The 18,373-nt window shown below is 31.5% G+C and overlaps 1 protein-coding gene across 1 annotated transcript in view; it reads right to left on the reverse strand.

The window, feature by feature from the left end:
• Positions 1 to 9,441: 9,441 nt before the first annotated feature.
• The window catches only part of LOC139487430 (diacylglycerol lipase-beta-like), a 31,850-nt gene continuing 22,918 nt past the window's right edge, over positions 9,442 to 18,373 (reverse strand). The window contains exons 8-13 of the mRNA XM_071272210.1: positions 18,006 to 18,161; positions 17,595 to 17,722; positions 16,292 to 16,433; positions 15,392 to 15,511; positions 12,434 to 12,540; positions 9,442 to 10,774 (exon numbers count right to left, since the gene is read on the reverse strand). Coding sequence (XP_071128311.1) covers positions 10,582 to 10,774; positions 12,434 to 12,540; positions 15,392 to 15,511; positions 16,292 to 16,433; positions 17,595 to 17,722; positions 18,006 to 18,161 — 846 coding nt within the window. The 3' untranslated portion in view covers positions 9,442 to 10,581. The remainder of the gene's footprint in view (positions 10,775 to 12,433; positions 12,541 to 15,391; positions 15,512 to 16,291; positions 16,434 to 17,594; positions 17,723 to 18,005; positions 18,162 to 18,373) is intronic.

Here is an 18,373-nt window from a genome sequence, read left to right on the forward strand (position 1 = left end):
AGTTTTACAAATTGTTATTGATAATTTATTACAATTAGCCGGATAGATAAAATGAACAAACGAACAATTGAAATTAAGTATTTGTTTAATTTTATATCTGAATCCCATTTTGGTACTCTCGCCCAAGGTGACACAATTCAAGTAACGTAATATTTTTTACATTTTCATGTATGCAGTTCATGCATGTTCCTTTGCATTTGCATTAAAGATGCTAAATATTCTAAAACAATTGACCTCCAACATTATGTTTACTTCCGATATCTTCAATTTCAGTGATCATAATTCAATTAATGTATTACTGATCGACATGCTTAATACAAGAGACTAACAGATTTAATTAGCGTGAATTTAAAAGAAAGTTAAAATATAAAGTTTCTGTTTCAATTACAATTGAACTTTTTTAGATTAATTTGATAGTTAAGTTATGTTGATCTGCTTTATGCATTTGTAACTAATAAACTTGACCAACTGTTTATTATTAGTCAGACCGTACGCGTACGGTCCGACCGTATGAGTATTTTGAAAAAGTACGCATACGGTCCAGACCGTACGCGTACGGTCCAAATACTCATACGGTCTGGAACATAAATATTATGTTAGATAGGAATGTACATATTACTATATAATGACTAAAAATAATTAAAAAAAAAATAAAAAAAAAATATATGGACCCCAAGGTAGAACCACGTCCTCGTCGTGGGGTCTGGAAACACGCTTAAATAATAAAGATGGCAAAGCGTGGCTGAGAGTTCTATAAATAAAGCATCGAATTGACATAACAAGAGTACACTTAGAGCATAGTATTAAGCAAATGAATCAAAATATTATATTCCATAATGGCATTATGCCCGCTCCATATATATCTCCATTCGTTTATTATCGTTTATTCATACTTTGACTTTGATGAAAACACATACATACATTTCAAACTGATATTAAACCATGTGAACGGAAAATTTCTAAGAATTATTAAAAATATGTATGATGATGTCAAATCTAGAATCGTTCATAATTCAGAAGTTTCTGATGTCTTTGCTTGTGAAACAGGAGTTAGACAAGGGGAAAACCTTTCTCCTTTACTTTTCTCCTTGTATCTAAACGATTTACAAGAATTTTTAGAAAATTCTAATATTGAAGGAATTCAGTCTGTAACAAAAGATATTGAAAATGAACTTTTTGTATATTTTAAATTTTTTCTGTTATTGTATGCTGATGATACAATACTACTTGCTGAATCTAGCCATGATTTACAATGTATGTTGGACAAATTTTCAGAATATTGTAAACAATGGAAATTGAAAATAAATATAAATAAAACGAAAGTTATGATATTTTCAAAAGGTAGAATACCTAGAAATTTGTTATTTAATATAGATGGAAATGAAATTGAGATAGTCAGTAGCTATAAATATCTTGGTATTATTTTTTCTAGAAGTGGGTCATTTCTTTCCACCAGAAAATATCTACGTGACCAGGCGATTAAAGCAATGTATGCTGTTATAAAAAAATCCAGATTAAATAACTTGTCGATCGAGTGCCAACTCGATATGTTTGATAAGGCTATTGTTCCTATACTAACTTATGGGTGTGAGATATGGGGATTTGAAAATTTAGATATTCTTGAGAGAGTTCATTTGCGTTTTTGCAAACATATATTGAGGTTAAAAAATTCAACCCCCAATTTTATGGTCTATGGGGAATTGGGAAGATACCCGATTTCAGTTACCGTCAAGTCACGTATGATTAATTTCTGGTGTCGTTTACAAGAAGGGAAAGAGAGCAAACTATCATGTTTATTATATAAGCTGTTATATGTAAATCTCAATAACTATGGTTATGATAGTAAATGGATATTATATATAAAGAAAATTTTTGATGACTGTGGAATGTCAAATATATGGCAAAGTCACAACCTTTTTGAGAAACGTTGGGTTGTATTGAGTGTTCAGCAAAGATTAAGAGATCAGTTCATTCAAGAATGGTCAACAGAAATGAACAATTCGCCCAAGGGGCTGTGTTATAGATTGTACAAAAATGTTTTTAAATTTGAACACTATTTATCAGTACTACCATTTAATTTATTAATAACCTTATGTAAATTTAGATGTGCGAATAACCGTTTGCCCATTGAGACGGGAAGGTGGCGCAACATCCCAAGATCTGAAAGATTGTGTCACCTTTGCGCCTCAGCTGACATTGGTGATGAATACCATTATATCATGTCATGTAATTATTTCAAAGATGAAAGATGCAAATACTTACCACAATATTGTAATAAAAATATAAATGTTATCAAATTCAAACAAGTATATTCAACCCAAAATATTGTTGAGCTTGAGAAACTTTGTAGATTTATTAAATCTATTTCTGTGAAAGTCTATCCTCCTGGTTAATACAACTATGTGTTTATTTATCATTTGTGTAAATATTTATCATATTAATTTGTATTTCACACATGCTATATCTTATATATGTAATATGTATTATTGTAATATCTTCTCTGTAACTATGTATTTGGTTTATGAGAATAAAGATCATTCATTCATTATCTTATACATATTCTTCATATTTAAAAATAAAAAAAGAAGCTCAATCTCTTTCTTCCTCACAAATGTTTCATTTCTTTGTCTATCTATTATAATAAAACATTTTAATTAGACATATCTGCTCGTATATTTAAAAAAAAAACATTAAATACAAATTTCTTTATATCTAATAAAAAAAAGTTTTCTTGTCGCTAAATAGTCTTCTTGTCGCTTGTTGTCGCTTAAATAATTCTTGTTGTCGCTTCTTGTCGCTTGTTGACGCTTGTTGTCGCTTCTTGACGCTTGTTGTCGCTAATTAGTGAGACCCATAATGTAAGGTGGCAGGTACCAGTTTTGGTGTACCAGAACATGTGTCCCACGCTTGTTATAGTTAAGTATTGAGGTATATAATTGCATCATGTGGACTGAAAAAATAAATGAATGTAAATTCTAGGCTATTGTACTACACAAGTAAGTAGTTGCATACACAGGTTGGGGATTTCCTTCACATATAGGTCCAATCAGATGTCAAAATTGTGGTCTCCTCACTTGACGGCATCCAATCAAAGTGGGGGAAAAATTCAGTTTTATGTAAACAAAAATATCTTGAGATTTTGATGGTAAGGATAGGTTCGGACAAGGCTCTAATTCACTGAATATCCTTTCTCTCTTGAATTTTGGCTAAAATTCTTGTCGGCTTTTAGCAGGATTTTGCAGGTGAGGATTAGATTGGTATCAGAGCATCACATTTTTTGCCTTATTTGCAATGCATTTATAAATTTTAAAATCTCCATGCTGGACAGACACCCAAATTTAAAGGTTTTCTATATATTTACATAAGCACGCACACATCTTAGTTCCTTGAAACCATACATTTTATTTGTATTTAAGCTTAAATGAATTTTCAAGAAAATAAAATCATAAATCCATGAAATTCTAAAGATTTATTGTAAAATAACTGGTTTCTGCCACCTAAAAGAAGTGTAAGGGAGGTAATTCAAACATAACATTGTACTTTTAAAAGTAATTGTCCATTAACCAGGAAATCCCCCTAATTCCTAAACGGTTTGAGCCATAACCTTCTAAAGCCAAGCCTAACCATTCCTTTGTGGTATCGAAACTTGAAGTATAATTTCAGAGGTCCATACACCTTTCCACAAGTTATTGTCTGAAAACTAAAAAAACGCTTATTTGAGCCCCTAATTCCTAACCTGTTTGGACCATAATCTCCAAAATCAATTCTAGTTACCTTCCTTTTGTGGTTATAAACCTTGTTTCTATTTACTTAAACTAAAGTTATTGTCTGGAAACCAAATGTCTTTGGACGACGCTGACGCCGAAGATTTATAGGACAACGACATGATACCAATATACGACTGCAAATTTTTTTGAGGTCGTATAAAAACCATTGGTAAAAGAGTTCATAAATTATTGAAAGAAGTCAACATAAAGTGCCACATTCTAACAGAGAAAGCATATTCCAAGAAGAATACAACACCCTCCATGTAAATTCATTCGTAGTCAAAATTTCACAATCAAGGACAGAGACAACTGGACAAATTACAGATAAAAATGAAGATATCAGCTGTTCTTTCTCACAACTCTGCTGGAGCAGTTTTTGTGCAAGAAACACTCCCCTGCTTTTTAACGCTCTCTTCTTCAAGACAGATGAAATATGTGGAACAGGATCTGCTTACCCTTCAGAAACACTTGATATCATCTACGGCATTTGTATACTGTTGTCTTTTGTTCTTTTTATTTTTTGCCATGACATTGCCAGTTTATTGCCTATGAGTTTGGATGTTCCTTTGGTATCTTTGACCTTTCTGTTTGTTCTAAGACAATCTTAACATTTATTATCCTTCATCTCATATAAAATATGGGAATTTGGTATAATTACAGGGGATCTCCATGGCCTGTTTAACGATGGAGCCCCGCCATCGTTCAAATGTCTTGCGCCATCGTCAAATGACTCGCGCCATCGTTAAATTGTCTTGCGCCATCGTTAAATTGTCTTCCGCCATCGTTCAAAACTTCATCGTTTTTTGTAGCCCGACGCCATTTTTTTTAATCAATTATAATCAAATGCATGTAATTGCATAACCCTTAGGCTTTTTATGTTATAATCCAATACAGTTCTAACGCCTGGGGGATATCCGGATTAACATCGCTAATTACTTGTACCTGAGCTTGTACAGGTAGATCAACAAACCAAACAGGAGAATACTATCTGAGGATAGACGATCCATTTGTCGAAGTAATCAACTAAGTTTCAGCAAATGATTATGATCATTTAGATTAAATAAATAAATTAATCCAGTTACAAAGAAAACAGTTTAACAAGTCGAACACGTGCTTTATTTTGACTTACGCAATCAGCATCCCCCTTTTTTAAGAAGTACAAAATAAGACGCAAAACAGTAAATATTATTTCATCGTAAATAACTCGAGTACTGCTGTAACGATAATTTAGAATTACTTTAAAAGTTTAAAAGTAAAAGCTTAAATATTTCCTGTAAAGAAATATCGTATCTAAATTCCGAATTCATTTCGTATATTACAATCAAATTGATACATCCGCGTTTCCGGTTTCTATTCAGACTCGAAAGATGCATGTTGCACAGCATCAATTTTTCCAGATAGTCATTAAAAACCTTTTCATTTGTCGACGTTTGCTTTACAAATCTCTTTAACCTTTTACATAACCCGTACGAATTGTTTTGTTGTTGCTGCAAATCAGCCATACCGGTAATGGGCTCTGAATTTGACAGTGTCCACGAAAAAATCTCCACATTAGATGATTTTTAACCCCCATAACAATTACCAAAAATAAAAGAAATCTGCATGGGGACCTTCATGACAGCTTTTGGTCATTCTCGACTAAGGGGGGGGCCATGATGACTTGGCATTTGAATGGTTAAAAACGAGAATAAATGAAAATATTGATACTTCTAATTCTATAATAAAAATTCAAATAAATATAATTTAAATAAGCAATGAATTAGCATTTTCACCATTCCTTGTATGGAGGGATAAAATACTTCCGAACACGCTACACTGTACAGCGTAGACAAGGTTTGTAATGGTGAAAGTTCCTCCATGGTTCAATTTTCATCCATGGAGATCCCTGAATTTATTACTTACCGAGACAACTATCCACTAAAGACTAAAGTACATGGATGTACTAGAATATAATTCATGTTATGACCTTCAGCAATGGCAATGACTAATTTGTTCATTTTACATGCATGCTCATAATATAGTTATATATACTCATGTTGTATTATGGAGACGACATGTCCTTCGGTGTTTGTATGTTGTTTCACTGTACATGGATAAAAGGTTTCAAGAAAAAATACTGATGAAGAGGTGAGATTAAATCCATCTGCTACTACTATTCAAACACAATGTAAGTTTTAAACTTTTAATTACAAAGAAATATCACAATATAGCTGTAAAGCTTTGATTTATATGTCAGTACATTCTGGAATTAGACAAAGGGTATAAAAACCATCACATTTTACATCAAATAGGATTTTGACAAAACAAAAAAACTTTATTATGAACAAATAAAACATTTAACAAGAACTTTGATTGGAGTAACAAAAGGATGCCCCTGCCCTGCAATACTAATATTTCATGTAATTCAGGAGGACTTGTGCTTAAAGATATTACATGTACTGTCAAATTGGTGCAATATATAATTAAGTGGATGGTCTCTCCTATAACATGCAAGAGCAGGATACAATTACTGGATATTTTCTATAACTCTATAAAATGCCATCAATATAGGAGGGTATAACAAAACTTATTTCAACATTTTTGTGAATTGGTTCTTATGTTTACCCGCTAAAATGCACAAAATACTAGTATCTAAATACAAAGCATATGGCACATAACATAACATATATAAAGTTATAACATAACAATAACAACTAATGTGGACTTAAAGTAACATTGAAATAACATAAAACATAACTGTGTCACCTCAATACATTAACCTGCCTTAACTCAAAACAAAATCAGGTATGGTGTGGTTAAAGTAGTAGACTCTAAATATTTTGGTCCTATCTAGATATAGGAAGATGTGGTATGAACGCCAATGAGACAACTCTCCTATCTATACATTAATGAAAGAAGATGATGGGTAGAAACCCAACAACATATAAAGCAAATAGGTCAGCATACTAGTCTACCTAGATATGTTTTCCTATTTTTATCACTTGAAAACTTTTATCATTTTCTATACATTTTCTATAATATTTATTGTTCAGTAGCATAACACTATAAAAATAGCCGCATTATAAAGTCCCCATAGTTAAATATATTTGGAGTGATAATAAATGGCAAGGTAACAGCATAGTATTAATACATGGCATTGCTACTTAAAAATTAATGATAGTTTTACATAGCTATTTATCCCCTATAAGGTCACTAGAAATTCAATGAGACCTCTCAATTTGAAAAAAAGATAAATTTCCGTCCTAGACCAATTACCTAATTTTCTACCATCTTTATCATGTCATCATGAAGAAATGTTTTACAATTTTCTTTGTAAACTTCTAAATATGTGTCATGTTTCTTTCCATATTCAAGGTAAATTATTGGTAATAATATCCCCAAAGACACAGAAACCTGCTGATAAAACATAAGGTTGAAAAATTGCCATTCTACTCATTTAGTTTGAAAATGCCAACTCTGTAACTTAGGAGAGCCTTTTTTATTTATTTTCAATACAATGTCATTCAAACTAAGTTTCAAGGTAATGCCATTGAATCAGATTTGTAATCTGTCACTTCAATTTTTTTATAATCACATTTATGGTTACAGAATGCAAAGGGGGTAAAAAGAAATGGTGTCCATTGCATTCCGAAATTTACAAACCATTATAAAACACATTACATCAATTAAATCACACTTATTTGGGTCATTTCATATGATAAAATAAATTAACTATAATGATAAAACTCTTATTTATTTACGATTATAATTGAGTGGTTATGTATTGATCAGTTCCTATAGTTTTTCAGTCAGACGCTACCAAAATCCATAAATCTGGAGAAGGCTCGTAAAGTCTGAGATTTTATCAATTTTCTACTAAAAAGCATATCAGAATCATTTTTTGTTAAACATACTGTTCCCAGGTTTAACTGTTAAAAGATTAAAAAAATAATGCGTGGAATAATAATTGTGAGACATAGTTTGTCATATGTCAAAATTATATCAGAAATAGTATTTTCACCAAATTGAACTATCCTCAACTATTTCTCCTGAAGAAATAATTAGGAGTTGTGTGCATAAAGTTTATGGAATTATAATAAAATAACATACAGAGTCAAACAGCACCTTCCTGAATATAACCTGACAAAAGTTACTTCCCATTGCTAATTATTAACATGAACCCTTTGTGTTGAGTAAAACTGGTTCATGATAGGCACAATGGTAAGCAGGAGGTATACAATTAAGATTGATAATTTACTTTATCATATGTTTAGTAGTAAATACAGTAGTTTTGCATATGTGATAAATAGCCTGCTGTTTAATCCATATCGCGCAACTTTGATGCGCACCCTTTATCGCATACCCTTTATCACCCCCCTACCCTTTATCACACCCCTACTTTTTTTTTTTTTTTTTTTTTTTTACATAAAGTCAGTTTTGGTTTTTTTTTTTGCTTAAGAAAAATTTTCCTCAAAATAGGTAAATTTTTTGAATGACGTCATTGTTTGGTATGTGACGTCACGAACGTCGAGTTTTCATATTGTATGTGACGTCACGAACATCAAGTTTTCATATTTTTTGGCACCCTTAATGCAACTATGAAAAATACAAAACACACAAATTAATACAATAATAAACAAAATATTTTTAAAACAACAGCACGCAAATTGTAAGGTAACCCAGGTGCTTCGGATAAGTAATTGAGCAGTTCTTTTAATATAATACTCTTCTGTTGAAATATATGATAAAGTGTATAATACATGGCAAAATCCGTATCACATGCCGTATCACCCTCGACCAATATCATCCCTCGGGCCTAAAGGCCCTTGGGCTGATATTGATGTCTCGGGATGATACGACATATGATACGGATTTTGCCATGTATTATTCTCTATATAAAGTTATGAGCTGACATAAGTTACTTCCCTTTGTGTAAATGACAATGAAAAGCAATGGTATAAAGGAGGTATCATATTGATGTTGATTATTCCTTGTTTTTATAACTTACAAGTTCTTTGGAAAGAAACAGATCATAAAAAGTCCCAAAGTATTTTTATAATCCAATTATACACAAGACTAACTGAACATAGTCAATAACAAAAATATAAAATATAATCATAGCACCAAATCAAGCCAATTATATCAATACACATTTTACATATAAATATATAAACAGGCAAGCCTTACACAGATATAGACAAGATAACATAATACATGTACTGGACAAACAAGTCTTAAAAATATATACTTCATACAGGTACATGTGTGAATCGTCTTGTGCATCTGGTAAAACTCATAGTAAACAATAATTTAAGAATCTTATACAGATAAATATTTCACAGGTAAATATTATAAATAAAAATATAACACACACAAAATCACATAGAAAGGTAAACAATGAGATCTAAGTAAAGTGCCAGGTAGAGATATACAGGTGACATCCTATCACAATCACAAACCATTGGTAAACCATACAAACATGATCATCTCAGCATATATAATCATGAAATGGTAAAACAAAAACACATTCTCAATGTTCTGTTATTAAATGGAATAGATTATTTTTAGTGTGTCTTTCTATGTTGTGATGTTATACTATTGTTTCAGGTGAAACTTTTAAACCCTCTGAATTTTTTGCACCTGTCCTAGGTTAGGAACCTGATGTTAAGTGGCTGTCGTTTGTGGTTCATAAGTGTTTTTCTTTCTTCATATAGATTAGATTGAATGGTTTTACACTAGTCATTTTTGAAGCCCTTTATAGTTTGCTGTTTGGTATGAGCCAAAGCTCCGTGTTGAAGGCCGTACCTTGACCTATAATGGTTTACTTTTATAAATTGTTATTTGGATTGAGAGTTGTCTCATTGGCACTCATACCACATCTTCTTATTTCTATTGTCTTTTCTTCTGGCTTTGAAAAGATAAAGATTTGATTCTGTCCTTAGGTTTTATTGGTCACTGACTGGATAAAACCATTTCTGCTTCATTGATTTTTTTTTAAGGTTAAGGTCAATATGAATCCCTTTAGTGGTTAATACAATTTTGACTATAAAATATATTTTTTCAATAGCTGCTAAAGCTCTGGTAACTAGAATGCCTATATCCCTCACTTTACCTACATGTACAATGAATGCTTGGATACTAGGCCATACACAACAAAATGTATGACAAATGCTACACTTACACTGTTATACACTGATTAATAATTAACAATGGCTTTTAAGCATATAACAGTATTATTGTGAATAGAATACCCTTTTTTTTAATAATACTTTTGAATATAACATAAAGTACTATAACCTGCTACCAAACAGCTTAATATTGCAAAATCATGAGTATTTTTTGAAAAGCATTGCCACTGTCAATGTGATGAAAATTTAATATATTTAAGAACACTAAAATCCATATTTTATATACTATAAGATATGTGATATACCATAATTTCTGTACATAATGGAATCATTAGACCAATCAAAGCTATTAACTTCCTATTCTTGTAAAATTGATTTGGTTATTCTTAAAAAACTTACAATTTTAGCATGATGCACCAGTAAGATATTTTCCTTCAACCTAAAGGATAAAGTTTTTACTTACAACAAAGTTTTTTTTTCTTTTACACTGACAGTTACCTCTTCTAAATCTAAAATTTGTTTTTATGAACTAAATTTAAATTATGTTTGTTCATTGTTAATATAAACTATATATACTTTATAAAAATTTAGGGTTTTGTTGGAATTTATACATATATTGAAACATAAACCAATAAGTATTTGCCCCTATAATTTTTTCTCCTAAGGCTTTAATCAATTAAATAATTCTACTGGCTATAGTATCCTTGTTACAGTGCAGTTACTTCTTCTTGACTCTTTCGTTGTCTGGGTGTGAAGTCTTTGTCACTTAGTTGTTCTAATGCTGTCATTAGATTATCAGGGATATGATCTGTGACCATGTCTGGAGACAAAATTATCTCCTTGACAAAGTCTTCTGCTCTCGACCATTCAGCGTAAAAACTTGGAGTTCCACAACAGGCTCTGTAAATAATTACAAAACAGACATACAATCAGAGGTTAACAATGTTTTATAAATACAAAAAAAAAAATTAAATACATTGAATGTGATTTGTACTCAAATCAAATAATCAAATCTAATCAAATATGTTTATTTCCTAATCAAAGGGCCCTTATATCAATTACAAACAAATAAATCATAATAGACAAAACATAAATACATGTTTATGAACAATATGAAATTAAACATTATAATATGATTGTACTGATTGATAATTAGAGTCTTAGATATATATTTTTTTTAATTATAGAATAACTAATCGAAGAATTCAAATAAAGAAAAATATTCAACGAGTGACCAAACAACACATTAACTGATGAATGCACGTAGCGCATGAGATAATTATCAGTGTTGTTCGGTCACGAGTTCTTTAATTAGTTATTCTTTTTATTACATTGGCAAATGGCTTTTTTTTTAAAGAAATTAATTTAAAACATGCCTATTATTGTATGACATCAGAGAGTGAAATAACCACCTTTATTTCACATGTGAAATTATCGGTTTTTATTTAACTGGGAATTCAATGTAATTCACTGCAACCAATATAATAAAGTCGTTATTGGCTTTGAACTATAGTATACAGTAACTTATATTGTATTGATCTGTATTGTGTGCGTTTGTGATTTATGTCAATCTGATTAATTTACCCCTTTCAACTGTTTCTTTATAGTTTGTTCTTATGTTGCGCTGTAAGACTATTGTCAAAGTTTAGGGGAGGGTTGGGTGCCAGAAAACATGTTTAACTCTACCACATTCTGTATGTGCTGGTCCTAAGTCAGGCATATGTTATTCAGTGGTTGTTGTTAGTTGCTGTTAATTATCATACTGTTTTGTACATAAATCAGACTGTTGTTTTTTTTTGTTTTAAAGTTTTAAAGTTGATATTTTGGGGTTTTATAGCTTGCTATGCAGTATGGGGGGTTTGTTTATTTTTGAAGTCTATACAATGAATTATAGTAACTTATTTTTATGTAATTTGGTCTCTGGTGGAGAGTTGTCTCATTGACAATCATACCAAATCTCCATAATTTTAAATTACAACTTATATAGAATGCCTATAGAAACACAACACTTAGCTAATTATTCATTATTCAAACAAATATATCAACCAACAAATATCCTGTACTGATTTTTAAGGTATGTTTTAATGTATGTTTAGTCAATCTACTTATCTTATTTAGTATTGAGTTTATATCTTAAAATCCAGTATATCCAACCACATTTTCATAAACATGTCCAAAGTTAGAAATCTTCTCTGTACTTGTTGTATGTCATATCATAACATTTGTTTGTTATTTTTAAATTGAACATGTTTTCTATTCAATTCATTAATAACTTGAGATTAAAGCAAACTAAAGTTAGAAAACAGAAACAAAAAAATCTGCAATTTTTTCATTTGTAAAGGGGCATAACTCTGGAACAGTTAAAGTGATGCCACCAAAATTCAAACTTGATCTGTGTTTTGTAGTTATTAGCATTGTGTATAAGTTTCATAATATTTGGTAGAGGCAAACTGAAGTTAGAGAACGGAAACCAACTTTGAGACATACAGACAGACACGGGTAAAACTTAATGTCCCTCTGCTATGGCTGCAGCATACAAATAACTATATAAATACTTACCTCCCTCCTTCCACTTCTAACACATGTAATAGCTGCCCTGGTGGATACATTGGTGGGTGGGTGATTTTCAATTGTTCTCTCGCCATACTGACATTCTGCAATGCTTCCTAAAGATATCACAGAAAAAATGTTCATATGATCAGTAAAAACAAAATAATAAATTAACATGGGAACTGAGTGGGATATAATAGACCTTATGCAAATGAATATTATTCAATGGGATTGAAAAATTCTCTACGCAGAGTCTTTTTAAATTTTTAAAAATTAAGATGATATAAGACCAAGTGTCTCAGTCAAATCTCAAATTGATGCTTGTTACTCTTCAAATACTGATATTCCTATTGTAATGCAATACTTGTAAAATGTTCAAAACATAAAAAATTAAAATAAAATATCCCTGAAACACAACTGAGATTGTGTCATATTGTGCTTCATGACTTTGACCCTTAACCTTGAAACTGACATCATTCATTCATATATAAGTGGCATTAGTTTGACATACTGCATTACAATATTTTTCCTCTTCAAAAAGGGTACTAGAATATACATATTAGATACATGGACCTGAATGTAAAAGTTTATTCCCATGAGAAACTATGGAGGATAATTAAAATCTGTTTTATTTGGAAGAAATCAATTCATTCATATTTTATAAGAAGTAAACAAGAATGTGTCCATAGTACACGAATGCCCCACTCGCACTATCATTTTCTATGTTCAGTGGACAATGAAATTGGGGTCAAAACTATAATTTAGCATTAAAATTAGAAAGATCATATCATGGGGAACAAGTGTACTAAGTTTCAAGTTGATTGGACTTCAACTTCTTCAAAAACTACCTTGACCAAAAACTTTAACCTGAAGCGGACGGACGAACAGAGGCACAGACGGACGGACGGACGGACGAACGGAGGCACAGACCAGAAAGCATAATGCCCCTCTACTATCGTAGGTGGGGCATAAAAACAAAATATATTCAAATCAACTTGGAAGCCTTGTTTTAAGTTTCATTATGACTGAATTATATAGAAGTATGAAAGGGGAAAATGGAAAAAGGAATCTGAACATTAAGATATCTGCAATCTAGCCATATTTTTAGAAGCTATTCCGAATTGTTGAAAGGACAGGATGTGTAAAGGAAGCAATCATTGAGAATTCTTATAAACTTGTCAAGGACAGAGTTACGGAAAGTTCAAGTTAAGTTTTATGCATGCTGAGTGGCCATGGACTCAGTTCAGAGTATGAAATAACAAAAATTTCATGTGTCCTATGCTAAGGTCATACTACTGTAGATTCATTATTATTCGTGGGTAACCAATTTTGGTTGATTTTGTTGTTGCCGGTGAACCACAAATTTAATTTTTCAACGAAATACCTATTTTCTATCAGCTTGAGTGCAGACCTTAATAAAACCACAAAATCAAATATCCATGAAAATGCAGGTTTCCTCAATCCACAAAAATAGGTATCCACGAATATTAATGATTCCACAGTATCATATTCCAACCTTTTGTCAACTGTGAAATCATAGTCAAAACTGTAATTTGGCATATAATGACAATTTTCACGCTAGGGCCTGTTATAGCCAACTATACTTTATATGTTTTTTTCTTACAGTGATGACTGTATGGTGTCTATAATTGCTTACTATAACTTCATTTTAACTCTGGTGGATAGTTGTCTCATTGGCAATCATATAAAATTTCCTCAAATTTTAATATGTGTTCTAAGTTTCTAGTGTAATTAACCAAACTTTCTGGTAAACTTCCTTTATAAACTTTGACATTATAATGCCCCCTATCAAAGTAAGGTAGATATAACATTTATCTTACAATTAGTTACATAGTGAGTATTGTGCACTTATTTGCCTTGGGAGTTAACACTGTAAAATAGAAGTAAAGAATGTGGTTACTGTGTGCCGTATGCATGCCTTATATTATGATGAAATTAATTACATGACTAAAAGTCATTTAACACATTGGTTTAAATAGTTGTCTTTTAAAACAGTTCAACAGAAAAAAAATATGCTGCATTCAAATATTAATAAAATATCTTTAAAAGAAAGTAGAAAGTCTTGCACAATTGTCAACAAACTGTTATAAATTCTCATTATAAGAAAAATAGAGTTGAAAACCACTGGATTATAGACATGTGCAACATTAAAGGTCAAAAATAAGTTTCACTCACAGCTGTCTGTAAAAATAGAATCACAAAAATTACGTAACATAATTCTGTGACCAGAGATTATTTGTTATGTGGCATATAAACAGTAAAACCACTCTCCAACTGTCAAACACATCTGTTGAATGCCACTAAGACAATTAATCGAAATGAATTAAACCAACCGCTTCTTCATATGTTTATTTCTCCTCTTAGTTTTAAGAAAAGCACAGTTAATAGTTTATGCATTGTCAAGGATTATTTCAATGGAAAAGCTGCCACTAACAATAGTGTGTACAGATCAGGTATTAGATAGCAGTTGGTGAAAATGTTCTGGTCAATTTCTATCTCTTTTTTGCTGTTCCACAAAATTTCAAACTTAAGTAGTGTTGCACACTTTTGATTTGACATTCATAGAAAAATATAATTAAACAATTGTAGCTGTTGATAATTAAGAAATAATTCTTTCATGCCATGATCTATGCTCATTTTAACATGGGTAGGCATTATATTTGTTAATATCTTAATACTGTGCGTTAGCGAGGTATTAAATGTTTACAAATATAATGCCTACCTATGTCAAAATGAACATAGAGCATGGCATGATAGAATTATTTCCATTCTAATAGGAATATTTTGAACTTTTGTACTTCGAAGCGGACCTATAGTAGACGCTCGAAATGTTGCCATTTTGATTTGATGAACAAAAACGTTACAGAAAAATCAACAGTTTATCAATAAAAAAAGAACAAAAACATTTATGATAATAAAATATAAAGATAAAATCTAATACACTACCTCTATATCATTGTTGCCTATATTAGTGACACCTCGACCAAGTAGTCTCTCTGTTGCTGTACTATCACTGATAAAACAGCCACATAATACCTCCCAGGCACCTGATGCTAAAGTTCTGAACTGAAAACAGAATTCTAATACTCAACACTCATAAAACGGACAATAATAATCTAGATGTCAAAGTTCTATTCTGAAAACATAATTAAAATGGAAATGTGCCCATGGGACACAGATGATGGCCCCGATGGCATATAAGATTATAAAGGGACATAACTCAATAACAGTAAAAGTGAAACCCAATTTTGAACTTAATCTGTCTTTTGTAGTTTCATAACATGTTCTTAAGGCAAACTTAAGTTAGGGAACAAAGACAAAAAAATCAACATTTTTTCATTTGTAAAGGGACATATCTCTAGAACATTAAAAGTGAGGACACAAAAATTCAAACTGGATCTATGTTTTGCAGTAAAAAGCATTAAGTACTGTAAATTCAGAAATTATTGCATGCATTTATTATTGCAATTTTGTCATTTATGAATTGTTGCGATTATTCCGTTTACATTTTTTGCAATAATGGGGGGGGGGGGGGTGCATTAAAAGGAATTATCTAATACTTGTCCCTGATATAACAATCCCCATATACCTATATAAAGCTAAGACACCACAAGCTGAAAAAAAGAATTCTCTAATACTTGTCACTGATATAACATAAGACTTCATATGCAAAGTGACAGGCCTAGATTATTTCTAAAGAGAGATTACAATAGAAAGGAAAAGATATGGCATATCATCCATCACTCAAAATCAGAACATGCACAGAAACACATGTTCTTCACATAGGAGAATATGATTGTATGTTAAGGAGAATATGATTGTATGTTAAGGAGAATATGTACTAACCTTAGGAGAATGTGAATTTCTGATGGCTGTTAATGTTTTTTCCTTAAGATCATACATAGACCATATACTAAGTCTGGTTATCATATCTTTTCCTAGCACAACAGAACATATGTAATCTTGGCTCGCCTGGCTAGCTTCAAAACTGAAATAAATAAAGTTAGAATAAAAATTATGAACTTAAATGTTTTGCATAAGCCTGTTTCACTGTACTGTGGAATCATTTATTATCTTAGATTCCAATCTTCATGGAATGAGGAAAAAATGTTTTTTACATGGATATTTGATTTTCATGGTTTTGACTATGTTGTATAGACTTAGCTCATGTTTAAAGGCTGTTGTATGTTGACCTATAGTTGTTAATTTCTGTGTCATTTGGTCTCATTTCATTTTCATGGCTAGGTAAACTATTTTTTATCTATAGAATTTTGCAAAGTAAACAAATCCATATGCTGGAGTCAACTAACATATTTTCATAATTCACTGCTAAACAACAATCATGCATAATTTAATATGACCACTTTAGCAATATTCTAACAGTAATGCTCTGTGTTGAAGACCAAACTTTGACTTATTCGTGGATATTTGAAAACATGGTTTTGGTGAAGTCTGCATACATTCCTTGAGAAAATTTGTATTTCGTTGAACATTTAAATTCATAGTTCCACTGTTCCCATGAAATCCACGAACATTAGTATCCAATGAATATTAATTAAAGGTTACTGTAGTGTATATATGAACATTATTCTTTACTTACTATGATATTTTAAGTACATTTGTGATGAAGGATTCATACCTGCCAACTGTCACTATTTGGGGGGGGGGGGGATTTCCCCCATGGAGGCTCCCAAATTGAAATTTTGAAAGAGCAATTTTGTCCACAATTTAAACAAAACGATTAGTTTTATAATGACTTAAGGCTTATAAAAGTAGGAAGAAGCCAAAAAACAACATTAAAATGTATTTGCAAGCCCCCTTGAAGGTTTTTTAGGACTATGACAGCCATCTTGCACGCAAAACCCCCATGGGCATTTTGAAAAGTTGGCAGGTATGAGGATTTACTGACCCTTCAGAAGCAACATAGATCACCACAGATGATTGTGTTAAGGTTCATGTTGCTCTGTATTTATTTTTTAGTGTTCTGTTTTGTAAACTGGTGTCTGTCTTTTCATCATTTTTTAAAAATTTACAATGCCATTGTCAATTTGTTTTTTGAGTTTAGATGTATCATCTTTTTTACTATGAGTAATAAAGTTCTTGATAAAGTTGGTAAATTAAATCTGTAAATTACACTACATATTCTTACCTTAGAAGGCCACCTGGTGGAGCATAAGCAAAACAGATTAGATCAGGATAGGATTGTTTGAGTAATACTGCCAGTAATGCCGCTGTACCTGCTCCTAAACTGTGTCCCGTGATTACCAGCTTACTTCCCTTTAACAATATAAATTCAGAAATTATTGGCAAATGAAAGAAGAACACTGAACCTGATGTTCAAAGTCCTTTACTTCTTATAATTTTTGGTTATAGATGTCATTAGGCTTCAGTTTCATTGATGTACCCATAAAATTAAGAGTGGAAATAGGGATTGTGTCAAAGGGACAACAACCCCGCCAAAGAGAAAAAAACAGCCAAATGTCACCAAATTTAAATGTTGCAGCCCTAGCCTTCATTAGTATGTTCAAGGTCAAACATATCATCCCGGATCTTTACTTACTTGTGCCCTATCAAATGCATCCTCTAATATATGTTTCTCCTCCAATGTCCTTTTCACATACTGAGCAGCTTGGAGAATACCTTTGTGAGCCACACAGCCTATAAGTCCCTCACACTCTAAACATTCACTGTCTGCACTCAAATCTGTAATTGCATCCTGTAAAATATAGAATATATCATGTTATGGCTGCTATGGCATACTGTAAAATATAGTTTATATAATCTGTAATGGCAGCCTATAAAAATATAGAATATATTATCTGTTATGGCATCCAGTAAAATATAGTTTATATATTTTGGGTCTCTTTGTGTGATCCTGGCTTTATTTGCTTATGCCGGCGTCACACATTGGCGTATAGACAGGCGTGC

This window comes from Mytilus edulis, chromosome 9, assembly GCF_963676685.1.
Source record: "Mytilus edulis chromosome 9, xbMytEdul2.2, whole genome shotgun sequence".
NCBI lineage: Eukaryota > Metazoa > Mollusca > Bivalvia > Mytilida > Mytilidae > Mytilus > Mytilus edulis.